The sequence below is a fragment of the Micrasema longulum genome, unplaced genomic scaffold, assembly GCF_059751315.1.
Source record: "Micrasema longulum isolate JH-2025_06_02 unplaced genomic scaffold, ASM5975131v1 h1tg000723l, whole genome shotgun sequence".
In the NCBI taxonomy this organism is placed as follows: domain Eukaryota; kingdom Metazoa; phylum Arthropoda; class Insecta; order Trichoptera; family Brachycentridae; genus Micrasema; species Micrasema longulum.
Genome location: NW_028277919.1, coordinates 203,270 through 217,968, shown reverse-complemented (window position 1 = coordinate 217,968; position 14,699 = coordinate 203,270). Strand labels below are relative to the sequence as shown.

At 34.0% G+C, this 14,699-nt stretch overlaps 1 protein-coding gene across 1 annotated transcript; it reads left to right on the top strand.

Annotated features, from left to right (window-relative positions):
* The first annotated feature begins 253 nt into the window (after positions 1-253).
* Positions 254-14,280, top strand: LOC148279457 (proline dehydrogenase 1, mitochondrial-like). Its single transcript, XM_088229917.1, has 8 exons — positions 254-461; positions 2,975-3,153; positions 8,174-8,348; positions 9,141-9,245; positions 9,822-9,959; positions 10,917-11,027; positions 12,523-12,697; positions 13,213-14,280. The coding sequence occupies exons 1-8, from the start codon at positions 420-422 to the stop codon at positions 13,416-13,418; spliced, it is 1,131 nt and encodes a 376-aa protein (XP_088086043.1). The 5' UTR covers positions 254-419; the 3' UTR covers positions 13,419-14,280.
* Positions 14,281-14,699: the final 419 nt, after the last annotated feature.

Below are 14,699 nucleotides of genomic sequence, written 5' to 3'. Positions count from 1 at the left end.
TCCCGGGTTCAATTCCTGGCAGGGATGTAATTTGGAAGGTGGTTTTACACTGCAACATTATATTGTACTTGTAAATATAATATTCTAATAATACCAGACATAATAAGATTGTCTAGTGAAGTCATTTGTCACTTGTAAAAAGACAGTTATAATATCTATGTAGGTACCACCTACACAGTAAGTAACCGTGTCATTTAAATCACACGATGACTGGTGATTTCTAAATGCGCCCATTTAAGTCTTTTGCTACTGTAGTTAATGAGAAAAAAATTCTGCTTCATATATTTACTTCTGAATATATCAAATCATTTTTTTAATTGAATAATCTGAAGTTAGATCTTATTGTTACTGTTTTAATACTAAAAGTATGTATTCATTATTGTTAATGTATTTTAGGGGCTACATTTGGTACTGGTATCATGGCCATCAAAGTGACAGCTCTCGGCAGACCACAGCTTTTGGTGAGTATTTATATTATTATTGTATTAATTTTAAGCGAGCAGCTTAAAGCTGATATGCTTAAATCTATTTAAACGAAAGTTTGTTGTTGGCGCACTTTAACTTTTCCGAAACAAATCTAGTCCATTTTTGAACCTATTGAGACTGCACATTGAGATCAGCTCTTGTGGCAGCTTATTCCAACCATCAACAACCCTATTGCTCGGGAAATGCTTCCGTGAATTTAGATTTAGCCTGAGACTGTGGCCTCGAAGACGAGCATCTTGTTTAAGCTCGAACATGGCATCCAAATTTGGGCAGCTATAGTGACTGTTAAGTATCTCGTATGTCTCTATCAGGTCACCCCTTTTTTGCGGTTCCCGCAGCGTTATGAGACCGAGAGTCTCCAGTCTCTCCGCATATGGAAGCCGTTTTAGGGTCGGCGACAACTTTGTAGCTCGTCTTTGGACTCTTTCCAACAAGTTGATGTCCTTAATAAAATAGGAATTCCATATCGGAAACCCGTATTCTAGAGTAGGTCTGATTTTATTTGTTTATTTTTTTATTTTATTTTATTCAGAAAACGTACAGTCATACATAATAAGTATTAAAAACAACAATTTTTTAACATAAAAAGACCAATTAAGTTTTCATAAATTATGCAAAAGATACAAACATTAAATGTGACAAAAAAATAAATAAATAAAAATTTCAAGTGAGAAAATAATAATTGTTTACATTTGCGTTTTCCATGGAGGTAACAAATTGAAATTCCGAATGTACACTCCGAGCCATCCACGCACACACATGAACGCATATATAAAACATACACAAACATATACATTACATAGCATAAACCACTCAAGATGCACATTCAGCAACTATCATAAATAATCGACCCCATGAAGAAGTTTTCTGTACAAATGCAACGTGCAGTTAAAAATGTCTACATCAATACTGAGTCCATTATAATTTCTACAGGTACGTCTAATGAATGAATTCGAGGTATAATTGTTTTTACAAGTTGGTACATAAAAAGGGGAATTTAATCTAGTATAGCGAAGAGGACAACGGAAACCAATATTTTGTAAAAGATACGGCAAATCAACTATATTATTTAGAATTATGAAAAGAAAAATTGAATCACATGTAAGGCGCCATTTTTGCAGTAATTTTTTTTTAAAAATTAATCAAAGATGCGCTGTAATCATTTTCAATGTTGCCAAAACAATATTCCAGGCTCCTTACAAATTTCTTTTGAATGTTCTGAATTTGATGAATATATACATTATACTGAGGGGACCATACTAATAAGCGAATTCGAGTTGACTGCGCACATAAGTATAGTAAAGAAGTTTGAGTGAATTTGGTGATGAGAATGGCTTGGAGATTTGTAAGATAAACCTTAGAAGTCTATACGTCTTATCCACTAATATAGGTTTTGTATATTTTTAATAGCATATTCTATGTTATATATGAGAAGGCTTTTTTCATCAAGCAGATAATTGAATTGGATATTTTTTGTTATATATAGATATGATAATGATGAATCTTAACCTACTTAGGGGTGCGAATTCATATTCAAAACACATTTTATTTATTTATTTATACTTTTACATTGTTTGTATTCTTTTTTTTTGTTCCCTCACTGGGGTGTCCCGTGCCAAGGGAAACATTTTACAAAAATGTGAAACATGCCTAAGATAATAATATTTAACAAAGTAATGAAATATATTTAACAAAGTTAAAAAAATTAACAAAATAAGAACAATTAAAAAAAACGTAATTAAACCAATTAACCTGATTATAATTAACAAAATAAACAAAACAAAAAACAAAAATATTCATAAAAAACATAACCAATTTATATGGACTAATTAATAAAATTCATAAACAGTGCATAGATTTTACATATTCGGCTTGATCCACTCATCGATCCGTGCGCAACCCACCTCCACTATCTATTTCTTAATAGCAATTTTATATTTTGAGAACTCACTTATTGTCCTTATGGATAATGGAAGTAGATTGTACACTTTAACTGAGTAGTAGGTCAATCCTCTTTGACCGAAGGTTGTATTTATTTTTTTATTTTTTGCAGCATCAGGATGGAGTATCTAGTAACTATTGTATTTGTAACGGAAGGTAGAGAATAATGTTTACGTGTGTATAGTAACAAAGCTTTTGCATAAAGTTGTTTTATAGAATTTACATTGAGATTTTCAAATATACCGAGGGAGCTAGTTCTGATTGGGACTCTTAGGATAATTTTTATTAAAGCTTTTTGTCCAATTATTATTTGCTTGATCAGTGTGTCATTTGCACATCCCCATCCAATTATCCTATATTCCAAAACTGATTGAGATATCTTACATCAATTTGGACCTATACAAAAATCAATGTAAGTTTTTGAATATCCTCTGCTGGACGGTAAACAAATCGAGTTTAGGTAAAGATTCTGGTTAGTGTATGTCATCCTCAAGCGCTCTTATTCATACTGTCATAGTCTAAAATTGAATCTTGATGCCTTTTTCAGCTCCAGTTGTCGGAAGTAATCATGCAGGCCCGTAATTACATGAAGGATATCGCCGGGGGGAAGGGAAACGTCCTAACTCACCACAAGACTATTGAGGATCTGCAGAAGTACTTTGGGGACAAGGCCGACTCTCCCGACGTCAAGTCTTTCCTCAAAAACATTACTAGTGACAAGCAAGGGTGAGTTTTCTGCACCTATGTAATAATAATAATAATAACCATGGTTTATTAACAAAAATAACAATTACTTTATCTACTACATACACACTTAGGTAATAGATTTATCTGGATCATGTCTAGTCTGCCTAACTAGGTACAACCTGTTTTAAGGCAGACATTTTTATGCAAAATGAACAAAAATACTATTTAATTAACTATACAGTTATATAATATAATTTATACCATTTATTATGTAAGAATGTTTTTGAGTAAATTTTCCGATTTTTCTCGACCTAAACCCAGTAACCAATTTTTTACAAATTTATTCAATTGAATCCGGGTCATGGTTTTGCAATGTTCGGGTAACATATTAAATATTTTGGGGCCCAGAAACCTGAAATTTCTTTGCCCAAATTCAAAATTTGTGGTAGACCCCATGTCGCATCTTTTACTTTGACTTCTGGTAGTGTGTGGGAGTGTTCCTTTTGGAATTTGATAGGATAATTTGCTTTCACAAACATTATTTTTCTAAAAATATATAATTGCCTTTTATCTAAGATCTCGAATTCCTCAAATAACTTGACGCTGGGGTACCTAAGGGCTTTTTAAAAATTATTTTAACTATTGATTTTTGAGCAGATTCGAGAGGTTAATATCGATTTATTAGTGCCTCCCCATCCTATTATGCCATACGTTATAATTGATTTACAAAAAATAAAATATGGTTGTTTGAGTTTAATTAGGGATAAGATGTTACATATATGCATTATTACTTATATTTAATTTAGTATATAACGGCTGTACGCATGTTCTTTTGCGTGGACTTTAAACCCGAGCCGTACCTACCATAGGTTCAGCGGACACGATAACCAGACACTTGCTCACGAGGGAGGGAAGAATTACATGCTCGTATCAATTTACAAAAGTGTATATTCTCATCCCTTTTCAGTAAGTGACTAGGCGCTAGATCCAATATTGATAAGCATGCAATAATGAACGTGGAAATAAAAGTAATTACTATCGACCCAAATGATTTTTTTCACACGTCAATATCTTAACTTCATCTCTCTTTTTTCCACGTACGCACCCAAGTGGAGCATGTGGACATCAGCAGACGCCTCTAGGAGATCCTACTGCTAGCCAGCACTCTCTTTTCCTCCCATGTCAATCGCGCTTTCTCCAAATCCCGTCAAATAAAGCCGATAGATCACTTTTTATGCAATTGTGAAAGAGAAGCAACTTGGGTTAAGGCTCTTCTGAGGCCTATTATATAATTATGGAATAAAAGAGTATAAATTTAAATAATTTATGCATAAAGTAAATACAATTATATGAATTTAAGTTTTGTTTGAATGTATATAATGAACATATTACAACACAGATGAAGAACATTTAAGAGAAGGTAATATAGAAGTCTAGGCATGTACAGGGCTTATGACCTGTCAGTGGCTGGTTTAAGTGGCCACTTTACACACTGTAACATTCACCATTCTGCCCATATTTGAACATCTATATTCCTTCAATTATTTCATCTGTTGATGTTTGTGGAGTTAAAGAGCTGAAATCTTTATTTATGCGGGTTAGATTCATCTAATTGAATTATTTCACCTACATACTAGGCAACGCCTGAAAATCTTATTTTTTTCAATTTCTATACTTCTTCATGGACCAGGTGGATTTATCAAAAATATTTTGAGTTTGTCCAAATTTATGTAGACAAGGACTGGCTTCAACTCCCTGGGAAGCTGTTTATATTAACATATTACAACAGAAATAAAGAACATTTGTATAATTCTATATTACCTTCTTCCAAATCACAACATCTATATTCCTTCAATTCTTTCATCTGTTGATGTTTGTGAAGTTGAATCCAGTCCTTGTCTACAAAAATTTTGACAAACTCAAAATATTTTTGGTACATAATGAAATTTGAAATTTAAAAGGGTGTTTTTACTACAGAATATTTCAAGTCCCTAGACTGGTACCTGAAGACTGATCGTCTTACCTTCATGTAACAATCAAGTAACGCTGCGATTGGTGTACCAATGCAATGCCCTATGCACCATTAGATGCAGAGAGGGAATGATGATGGTGATGATGTTTATAATGAAAGCAGATGTAAATGTGTGTTTTTCAAAACCAACGGGAGCTGCTGGTTGGTTGTTCCTTCGAAAGCCTTCGGGCCCGAGGGTAATTAAGTGATTCTCTGAAAGCGAAATTCTCGGCAGTTAATTCTTATCCTAGTGTCATTGTTCGTATTTGAATGGATACAAAAATGGGGAATAAGCGTGTGTTACGTGGTCCTTTAATATTATTTTATTGAGGCAATTCTTTAAGCGGTTTTATTTATAAAATTTCAAGTTTATCTAATTTTTTTACCTTTGCTTCATATGTGAAAAAATTTAACATTGGTATTTTTATTGAACTTTATAAGGTAATTTGCAAACTTAGGAGTTTTTTTGCAAACGGGGAAAAAATTATAAATAAAAATGGAATAAAACCAGCCAGTTTAACCTCCTTTTGATAAAATTATAAAGTAGTATAGTGAGTAACTTCTAGTAATAAATATCTTTACACTATATCACCATATAATTTTATCAAAAGTAATTCACAATTCAGTTTTCACTGGCCAAGGGCCCTGCGTGCAAGTGAGACGAAAGATTCAGTAGAAATGCAGCGAGCAATCTTCTTTCAAGTGTCATATAGAGTGAAGTTAGGTTCATATCAGGTTTACCAACTGAAAAGGCGTTCCAGTAACGGCAACCTGGTAATGTTAATTTAAGTTCTTCCCTCTCCTACTTTATGTTTAATTAAGATTTTTTATTATCATTATTATAGATAAGGTTTGCAAGGTTTGATATTCTTGCGCAAATTAATATCTAACTGTATAGATGCCCATTATATTCTTGCTCAGATTAACCTTAATGTATCTCACCGTAACTTGCGTACCAATGCTGTCTTTGCTGTGGAAAATTATAAAACCAACATCGGATTATTTTCCCCTCTGCCAGGGATCCTCAGAACAGTGAACAAAATCCTACAGCAAAGGCGAGCATTCAAGAAGCAAACGGTGTTGAAACTCCTGACTCGCGATGGCACACTTGCCATGTCTGCCTAGATTATGCCATAATTATACCTTTGTAAATTCAAAAAGATTGGAAGATTGTTTAGATTAAGTGTTATTTTATAATATATACTCATTAATGACAATTTGTTGGGGCTTCCATAAGCCTGTTTATTGGCTTGAATTGAATTTTTTTTAATGAATTTAAAAAAAGATTATCTTTCTGTTTCTCTGAAGATACTTACAGTTTATTTTTAATACAAATAATATGCTCTATTAAATGTTTTTTTACACAAAAATAGAAAGGTGGAAGGAATCACAGCGTATTATTGTGTTAAATAATTGTAACTCCCATATAAAAATATGCTTTTAAAATTTAATACTGCAGTTTTTTTCTCAACTGTCAAAATGGGAAAACAAAAGAACTATGAATATTTTCAGTGTCGTGCACTTATTCCCTTGGGACAAGATTATGGAGGTGCAAAATGTGAACACGCAACCTGTAAGAAAGTAATCCAAGGAACAATGGTGGGATCAGAACCCCGAATCCTTCCCCTTTATTCAGTTGTTCCGTTCGATAATGCCCCTTTTTTCCCAAAGCACCTACCCACTCTATAGTCAGGCTTTGAGAGACGCAAACACCATTCGTAAAATGTAAAACGCTTGCCTCTGATTCCAATTTAAAAATCATGTGCAGACTTTAGAAATGTATTTTGTGAATTTTCAGAATTCATCAATTGTTAAATTTCTTTAGTTTGCAAATAAAATAATTCATTTACAAATCGTTTATTTCGTTGAGTGGTATATTCATCAAAGCATCATTAATCGCTAGATTAAGTTCAATAAAAAAACTATTCATAAAAGTAGTTTGAAGATTCATTGTAGGTACGCTCCCGTTAAATTATAGAACTCATGTGACTGTTCAAATCGATCAAATTTTATGAAAAATGATTTAATTATATGTTTGCTGTAACCGTTAAAAAACTACTCTAGAAACAACTAGTTATAAAAAAAAATAATTATAAATTTCTAGTGCGCCTCTTTTAAAAATAAGTTAATAAGGACTTTGTGCATTTTAAACATTTTAAATTTTCACTCTACACCGAGGTTGAACCAGTTTGTAGTCCCGTGGCTAGTGTTGCGGACTCACAGATCAGAGGTTTGATGTTCAAACCCCGTTCTGCCACTACTCGATTCCCATTTTGTAATAGTGAGTTATTTACAACTCGTTGAAAATGGTCCCAAAATTGGTTTGGGTAAATCAAAAGAACGCGATTTAAAAAAAAAAAAAACCTTTGGAATTAAGTCCACCTCATGTTGGCAAAAATGATCAAGATACTCAGCAATGAGGAAATTCAGTGCTACAGGAAATTAAATACTAAAAACTTTTTACATGCGCTAAAAATTAGGGCATTCAATTGTATGGCGAAGTTTCTTAAAAATGTATATTAAAAAAAAACTGATTATAATAAAAACGTACTATTTTGAACAATTTCACTAGTTCTTCCAAACCAACCAACGATAGAGTGTTGTAATAGATTTCCGGTTTACTGGAAGCTAATTCACCAATCAGCAGAACTCACCGATGAAAACTTCTGACCTTCACATGCGGAGTTATTTCAAAATTACAATATTTTATGAAATCAATGTGCTGATAATACAATACAAAAAACATTTTTTTTTTAAATTTGGCTTAGTTTGATAGTCTATAAACAAATATTTTTTATTTTAAAAAAAAAACACTGAACATCCTCATTTGAGAACCGATGCAGTGCCCTACGCACCACTTTATGCTAATTAGGAATAGTCTGAATCTTATTTACTTCAAATGAGCATCGTTTCAATAATTACTGTACAAGACACGTCACAATAACCCGCAAAATCTAAATTTGCATTGAATGAAATTTAAACATTCAAGGAAGTACCTAAGTACATGGTATTTTTTTATTTTTAATTTAAGCGTATTGTGTATTCCAGAATTCTGCATCTGTTCCCCTGGTCGGGCATCATGGACGAGAACTTCGCCCTGTCGGAGACGTTCAGGATCCCGGACCCCAAGACGGGCCAGATGCGGAGGATGATCAGCCGCCTGCCGCCCAAGGAGGAGGAGATGTTCCGCAATATGATCCGGCGACTCAACCAAGTCGTGCAGGTGACCAATCATTCATATTAACAATGTGCATATAATGACATATTTAAGAAAAACAAAGGAAATGAAAAATAAATAATAAGCTGGAACCTCTATGCACACGGGGGTACGTTCCTCATAGTACAGTGTAAAAAATATGCTTAAAAAATAACAGTACAGTAACCCGTGTTCTAGATACTAAATTAAATTTTTGACGGGTATTTTTTTGTCATTATAGGACTTTCGATTGGTTATACTCTCTTTTTTTGCATTTGTCATCGATAACAATTAACAATGAACAATATTTTGAGTTTGTCCAATTTTTTGTAGACAAGGACGGGATTCAACTCCCTGGGGAGCTGTTGACATTAACATATATGAACAGAGATGAAGAACATTTTAAAGAAGGCAATATAGAAGTCTAGGCATCTACAGGGCTTATGACCTATCATTGGCTGGTTTGAGTCGCCACTTTACACACTGTTAACATTCACCATTCTGCCCATATTTGAACATCTATATTACTTCAATTCTTTCATCTGTTGATGTTTGTGAAGTTAAAAAGCTGAAACGTTTATTTATGCTAATAAGATTCATCTAATTGAATTATTTCACCCACATACTGGGCAACGCCTGAATTTTTTTTTTTAATAAAAATTAACAATGCTCTAATTAATAATGGAACGCCTCAAGTTTCGCTTAAAAATTATGGACATTTTCTTTAAAAATATGTGTTCAGTTCATCAAACATACGAGGCGCTCTGTAAAAACCGTTAACTTACTTTTAGTAAAAATGTGGTAATGGTTTTTTTGCAGGCTGCTAAAGAAATGGATGTGCGAGTGATGGTGGATGCTGAACACACTTATTTCCAGCCCGCTATCTCTAGGATTACTCTGGAACTGATGAGGAAATTCAATACTGTAAGGACGTTTGCGTTTAATTGTTATTTAATAAGTAATAATCAATCATATTCATTTATCTATGAATCTGTGTCCAGGCGGATGAAAAATTCAATGAGGAAGTTCAGTGGTTTTGAATCATTTTGTTATTTGTTAAAACACTATTGAACTAAATCAATTTTTATTTTTATGTATCGTATTATCAGCGCTATGATTTTTATCGGCCTCAGGGCCACGATTATGAATGTCTATCTTCATCGGTATATGCTGAGACGGTATGAACTAAAGTCGATATTTATGTACGAAAGTGTGTATATTTATATGAAAATTCAAAGTATGTTCGCCGGAAACCGGTAATTTAACATGTTTAGAAAAAAAAATTGTGAACATATTCTTTCACACAGAAAACTTAATTTTACTTAGTAGATAAAATTGAAGATAAATCTCTGATTACCTTCCTGTGACAGATGATCGAGATACGCTTCAATAGATGTCATCAAAAACTTTTTTTTTCAGAGTTATCAGCATTTGGAATTATACCCATGACTCAATTGGTAACATTGTAAATTCAAAAAAAATTTCATGTTGAATTTGCAGGAGAAAGCCATAGTCTTCAACACTTATCAAACCTACCTCAAGGAGACATTTGACGAGATGACCACAGACTTAGAGCAGGCAGATCGTCAGGGATTCTACTTCGGAGCCAAGGTTGTTCGAGGGGCCTATATTGAATTGGTAAGATCTGAAGACAGCGTTCAACCAAAACTTATATCTTTCTCCAAATGCTGTATTTATATTATGTTCTTTCTTACAATTTCTACCATCACGTCACAGAATATGGAATGCCAACTATCCTATTCTTATCCTAAGATCGATAACATACTCACGTGCCAAATTATTTTATCTGAATTTTAGTACATACATGATTCTGGATATAGCTCTCTTCCAAACGTTTCCTCCCCTCTCTATCCCCCGCTTTTTTCATCCATATTCTACCGACTATTGAGGTAATGTCATCGGTCTATCATTTTTGTGGGTTTCCAACACCTATTTTGTTTGCCCATGGTCTCCGCTTTATTATTCTGTGTCCACCTACCATCATTTTGTCTCGCAAGTGTCCTGCCCACTGCCATTTTAATTTTACCGTATGATCCATTATATATTCAACTCTGGTTCGGCGCCTAGTTTCATCATTTCTTATTCTGTCTTTTAGACATACACCGAGCATCTGTCTTTCCATGAATCATTGCATGCATTTTAGTGTCACAGACATGGTTTCAAGTTTGAAATTTTTTAGTGATTTGTATAATTGCTTTTTGCATCTAAATAAGTGAATGAGTTTAGATATTATTAGGCTCCAGCCAGTTTCAATAAGAATAACATATTTTAACCCAACCTAAAATTCCTCTTAACATTTCACTAACAGCAGTTCTGTGAACACATAGACATCATATCATTGGATAACTGCTACTATTGGTTCATAATATGTTTTTTTTTGTTTTCCCGAACTTCTGTGGCAAACTTTTAAAGACTTTTGATCCCATGAACAGTAAAACATATCTTTTAAAAAACATCCTTTTAAAAATTTGATTAAATCATTTTGGTAATTGTGCTTAGGAAAATGAACAGTATTATTGTATTTTTTTTGTTTTGTTTTTGTTCTGTTATTGATATTGTGAATAAATGTTTTAGGAAAGGGCACGCGCTGCCGCCATGGGCTACGAAGATCCCATCTGTCCAACATACGAAGCTACTACCGAAAACTACCACAAATGTTTCACAGAGTGCCTTAGGCGAATCAAGGTAAATTATACTCTGAACCAAATAGTTGATTTGTTGAACATTTAGGGTCATTTTTACATGTTCCCCAAAACTTAAATACAATATTCCTATGCTCTGTAGGAAAGTCGCTGGCACAGGGCTGGCGTAAACTGTCTACCTCTAGTTATTTTTCTACTCATTGAATTCTCCAGGAATAATGAAAGCACTTGCATTAAATGAGGGACCACTTAACATAACATACCTTGAATTCTATGGATTTTTTTCACCTAAAGAAATGTGTAAAAAGGTAATCAGGCATCTTTTTTACACTTGATGTACAAGTCTGATGGTCTAATTGTAGTAATTATTCATCTGAAATCGAAGAAGAATAAATTAAACAATTATTTTGTTACAAGTTTGGTTCAATATAAAGAATTATTTTGGAGTGCAGGTGATATTGGTCGATAGCTCGCTCTGAAATTCAGGGACATTTTGATATTCAACCCGGATTCTGGATAGCAACTTCGATTCTTGGACAATCCAGGTCAATCCTGAACGGATGATAACCCTAGCCAAGTACCTAGTAATTTTGGTAACAAATCACATGTCTGAATGTTCAAAAATGATTTTTGTGATACTTCTATCTTAAATGATAATTATACATTTTTGCAACCATCATTATTTCTGGCAGAGATGCTGGATCTTGAATTTTTCTTGGGAAACATTTCTATAAGCTGATTTCTGGAAGTATATATAATCCAAATATACTAAAAGTGATCAGTTTGTATCTTCCCAATAATTATACTAGAGAGAAATCTCATGCACTGTTTTACGCACCCAGAAGCCGCCTATTGATAATTCAGTTTGCTTGCTGTTATATTTATCAGCACATATTGGTAGTTTACCAGCTATTTCGATTCGTAAACTTTAATTACGTCATGTTATTCTACCTTGGGTCATATGACCCGTAAAGCAATGCTGAATAGGCCAGATAAATCATATTGAATCGGTGCAATATCTTCTGCTCAGAAAAGTAGCAAGTATAATTGGCTTCAAGAGGGGAGATTTAACTCACGGAGAAATGGAGTCAATGCAAGTCTACAAAAATGCGGAAATAATATTGACTCCATATTTACGTTTAGTTTACTTAATGGCTCGATTGATGTGCCATCGTTACTGGAACAAGTGGCATTCAGTGTGCCGATCTGCCAGCTGCTGGAAAGAATGATGTGCTGTTCCTTCATCTGCACAGCTTGGGCTGACACGATCAGGACCCGCCAAAGTTGATCGTGTCGCATTGTAATCTCAAGACAGGATCTGGACTTTTATGGTGTAAGTCTTTCTAGATTTAACCAATCGCTAAAATAGACCAGGTCTTGCCTCGAGGTAGTTATTTTTTTTTTTTTTGTTCTAGCTTTAATTTTCTTGACTTTTATTTTAATTTAATTGTACTTTAAAAAATGTTTACCATGAAGTTAAATGGACTGAATGAGCCGTAAATAAATAAAAACATGATCTTTCATATGGTTGTCCGTAGGCCAATAAGGACATGGGACAAAACAAGAAGATCGGAATCATGGTTGCTTCTCACAACGAGGACACTGTTCGTTTTGCCATCGAGAAGATGAAGGAGATTGGCGTTTCTCCCGAGGATAAAGTCATCTGCTTCGGCCAGCTGCTTGGCATGTGTGACTATATCACCTTCCCTCTGGGTGAGTAGAAGCAATATATCCTAGGCTAACAAAAGTCGAAACCTAGTGGAACCGAGTGTCAACTTATACCTAGTTTTAAAATTAAATTTTGTAACTTTATAATTTTGTTCCAGCCAATTTAGAAATAGATTGATTAGGTCGTGAATGTTTTGATCTAACAATAATTGTATTCTTCGGTGGCTTTCTGCAAGTATTTGCAAATTATGCTCATCGTTTTCATGTTTAATTTTTTTTTTAAATTATATTTATGGCCTAAACAGATGAGGAATTTCCGTGTTTTTATTTACATTTTTTTATTTGTTATTAGGCTATCAAACTAAACCAAAAAATATTTTCTCATTGTTACGATTTTGTAATTTTGAAATTACTCCGGCTGTGTTACTAGTTCTCGTCTGTGAGTTTTAGTTATATTTAAAAGTTGAGCCCCGTAGCTTTCTTTTGTCGGCTTTGAGATTATCCTCATTGTCTTATTCTGTAGAATTCGAATAAGACTGATCAGTATTCTTCCTCTCCAGGTCAATCCGGGTATTCTGCCTACAAATACATCCCATACGGCCCTGTGGATGAGGTGCTTCCCTACCTGTCTCGGCGGGCTCAGGAGAACAAGGGGGTGCTGAAGAAAGTGCAGAAGGAGAAGAGGTTGCTCCGGAGGGAACTTTTCCGTAGACTCGTTGCCTTCGATCTTTTCCACAAACCAAAGGGAAACTATGTGCCGGTTTAAATCTGTTATCTAATCCATTCCGTTCCACTCCTTGTGATCATTTCACAAAGAAAACTATTGGTAAAGTTTGCAAATTGTTAATTCATAATAATGCTGTTAAGAAAAGTGTATTTTCGTCAGCAAATGCCGCCTCAGAACATCTGAAATATTGTTGGCTTTTTATAACAACCCTCCATTAATGCATAATGCATACTTCGTTCTGTTCTGATATTGAGAGATTTATTCAGTTGTTGCAAAAATAAATCATTTTTCCTTTACTTGATGATGCAGTTATTCGAACGATCAGAATGAATTCATTTTCATTTTAAAAGAATAGCAGGCGTCGCATCCAATAGTATGAAAGATGTCTGGAGATCAGACATTTATTCAGTGAAAACCAAATTCATAACACCTTTACTTCTCTATAGATGCGAATCGTGGTACCTCACTAGAGCCCGAAGCAACAAAATACTTAGTTTCGAGAATAGGTGTCTCAGAAGGATCTTGGATATACAGGTTCAACTGTCTTCAAGCGGGGGTGATAAGGCTGACTGTATATATTCTACGGATGCCTCCTGAGAGCCTTAACCACGCTTGCCTACTCAACAGGGTATCAGGCTCTCGACGCCCTGGACGTCCACCGCTGCCTGTTTGTGTCAGAATTACAGGACGCGAACCTGACTCGGGAGGATGTTCTAGAACAGGCAACTGATAGAGATGCCCGGAGGCTCTTTGTGGACAACATACTATGCTCCATCTTGAGAACGGACATGAAATGATAATGATGGGCAAAAGATTAGATATCGAATTAGTATAATATTTTCTAATACATACCAATAAAGGAAAAAGACATTAAAAAATCCTCACATAAACTTACTCAAAATATCATATTTAAAAATGAACAAAAAAAATTGATTTGAAATTTATTAATAATCTCGGATTGTCTAGAACGAATTGTAAATTTTAAAATAAAATAAATTAATATTATCGTCTCCCTTACCGCAACTCTGGCAAAAGACAGTTGTTATATTTTTAACAACTAAAAAAAAATATATCAAATTTAATATTAATCCAAGTATTCCATTTTGTGGTTGCGTTTAGTGTCTTATTAATATTTTTTTGTGAATAGAGCACACAAGGAATGGAAAAATAATATGTAATAAGTATTTATTGCCAGGCACCGAGAATGTTTCAACCCTTAGATAAATTGTATCAAACCTAAATTTGGTTGTTGGTCAGCCAACCAAACGCTATCTCGGTGTCTCTTGTGTTTCGGGTTATTGTTTCATCACATTTAAAGTT

Coding starts and splice junctions, on each gene's coding strand:
- LOC148279457 (XM_088229917.1), top strand. CDS start 420: ATGGCCATCAAAGTGACAGCTCTCGGCAGACCACAGCTTTTG. Junction 9,960..10,916: donor GAGGGGCCTATATTGAATTG/GTAAGATCTGAA, acceptor TAAATGTTTTAG/GAAAGGGCACGCGCTGCCGC. Junction 11,028..12,522: donor AGTGCCTTAGGCGAATCAAG/GTAAATTATACT, acceptor GGTTGTCCGTAG/GCCAATAAGGACATGGGACA.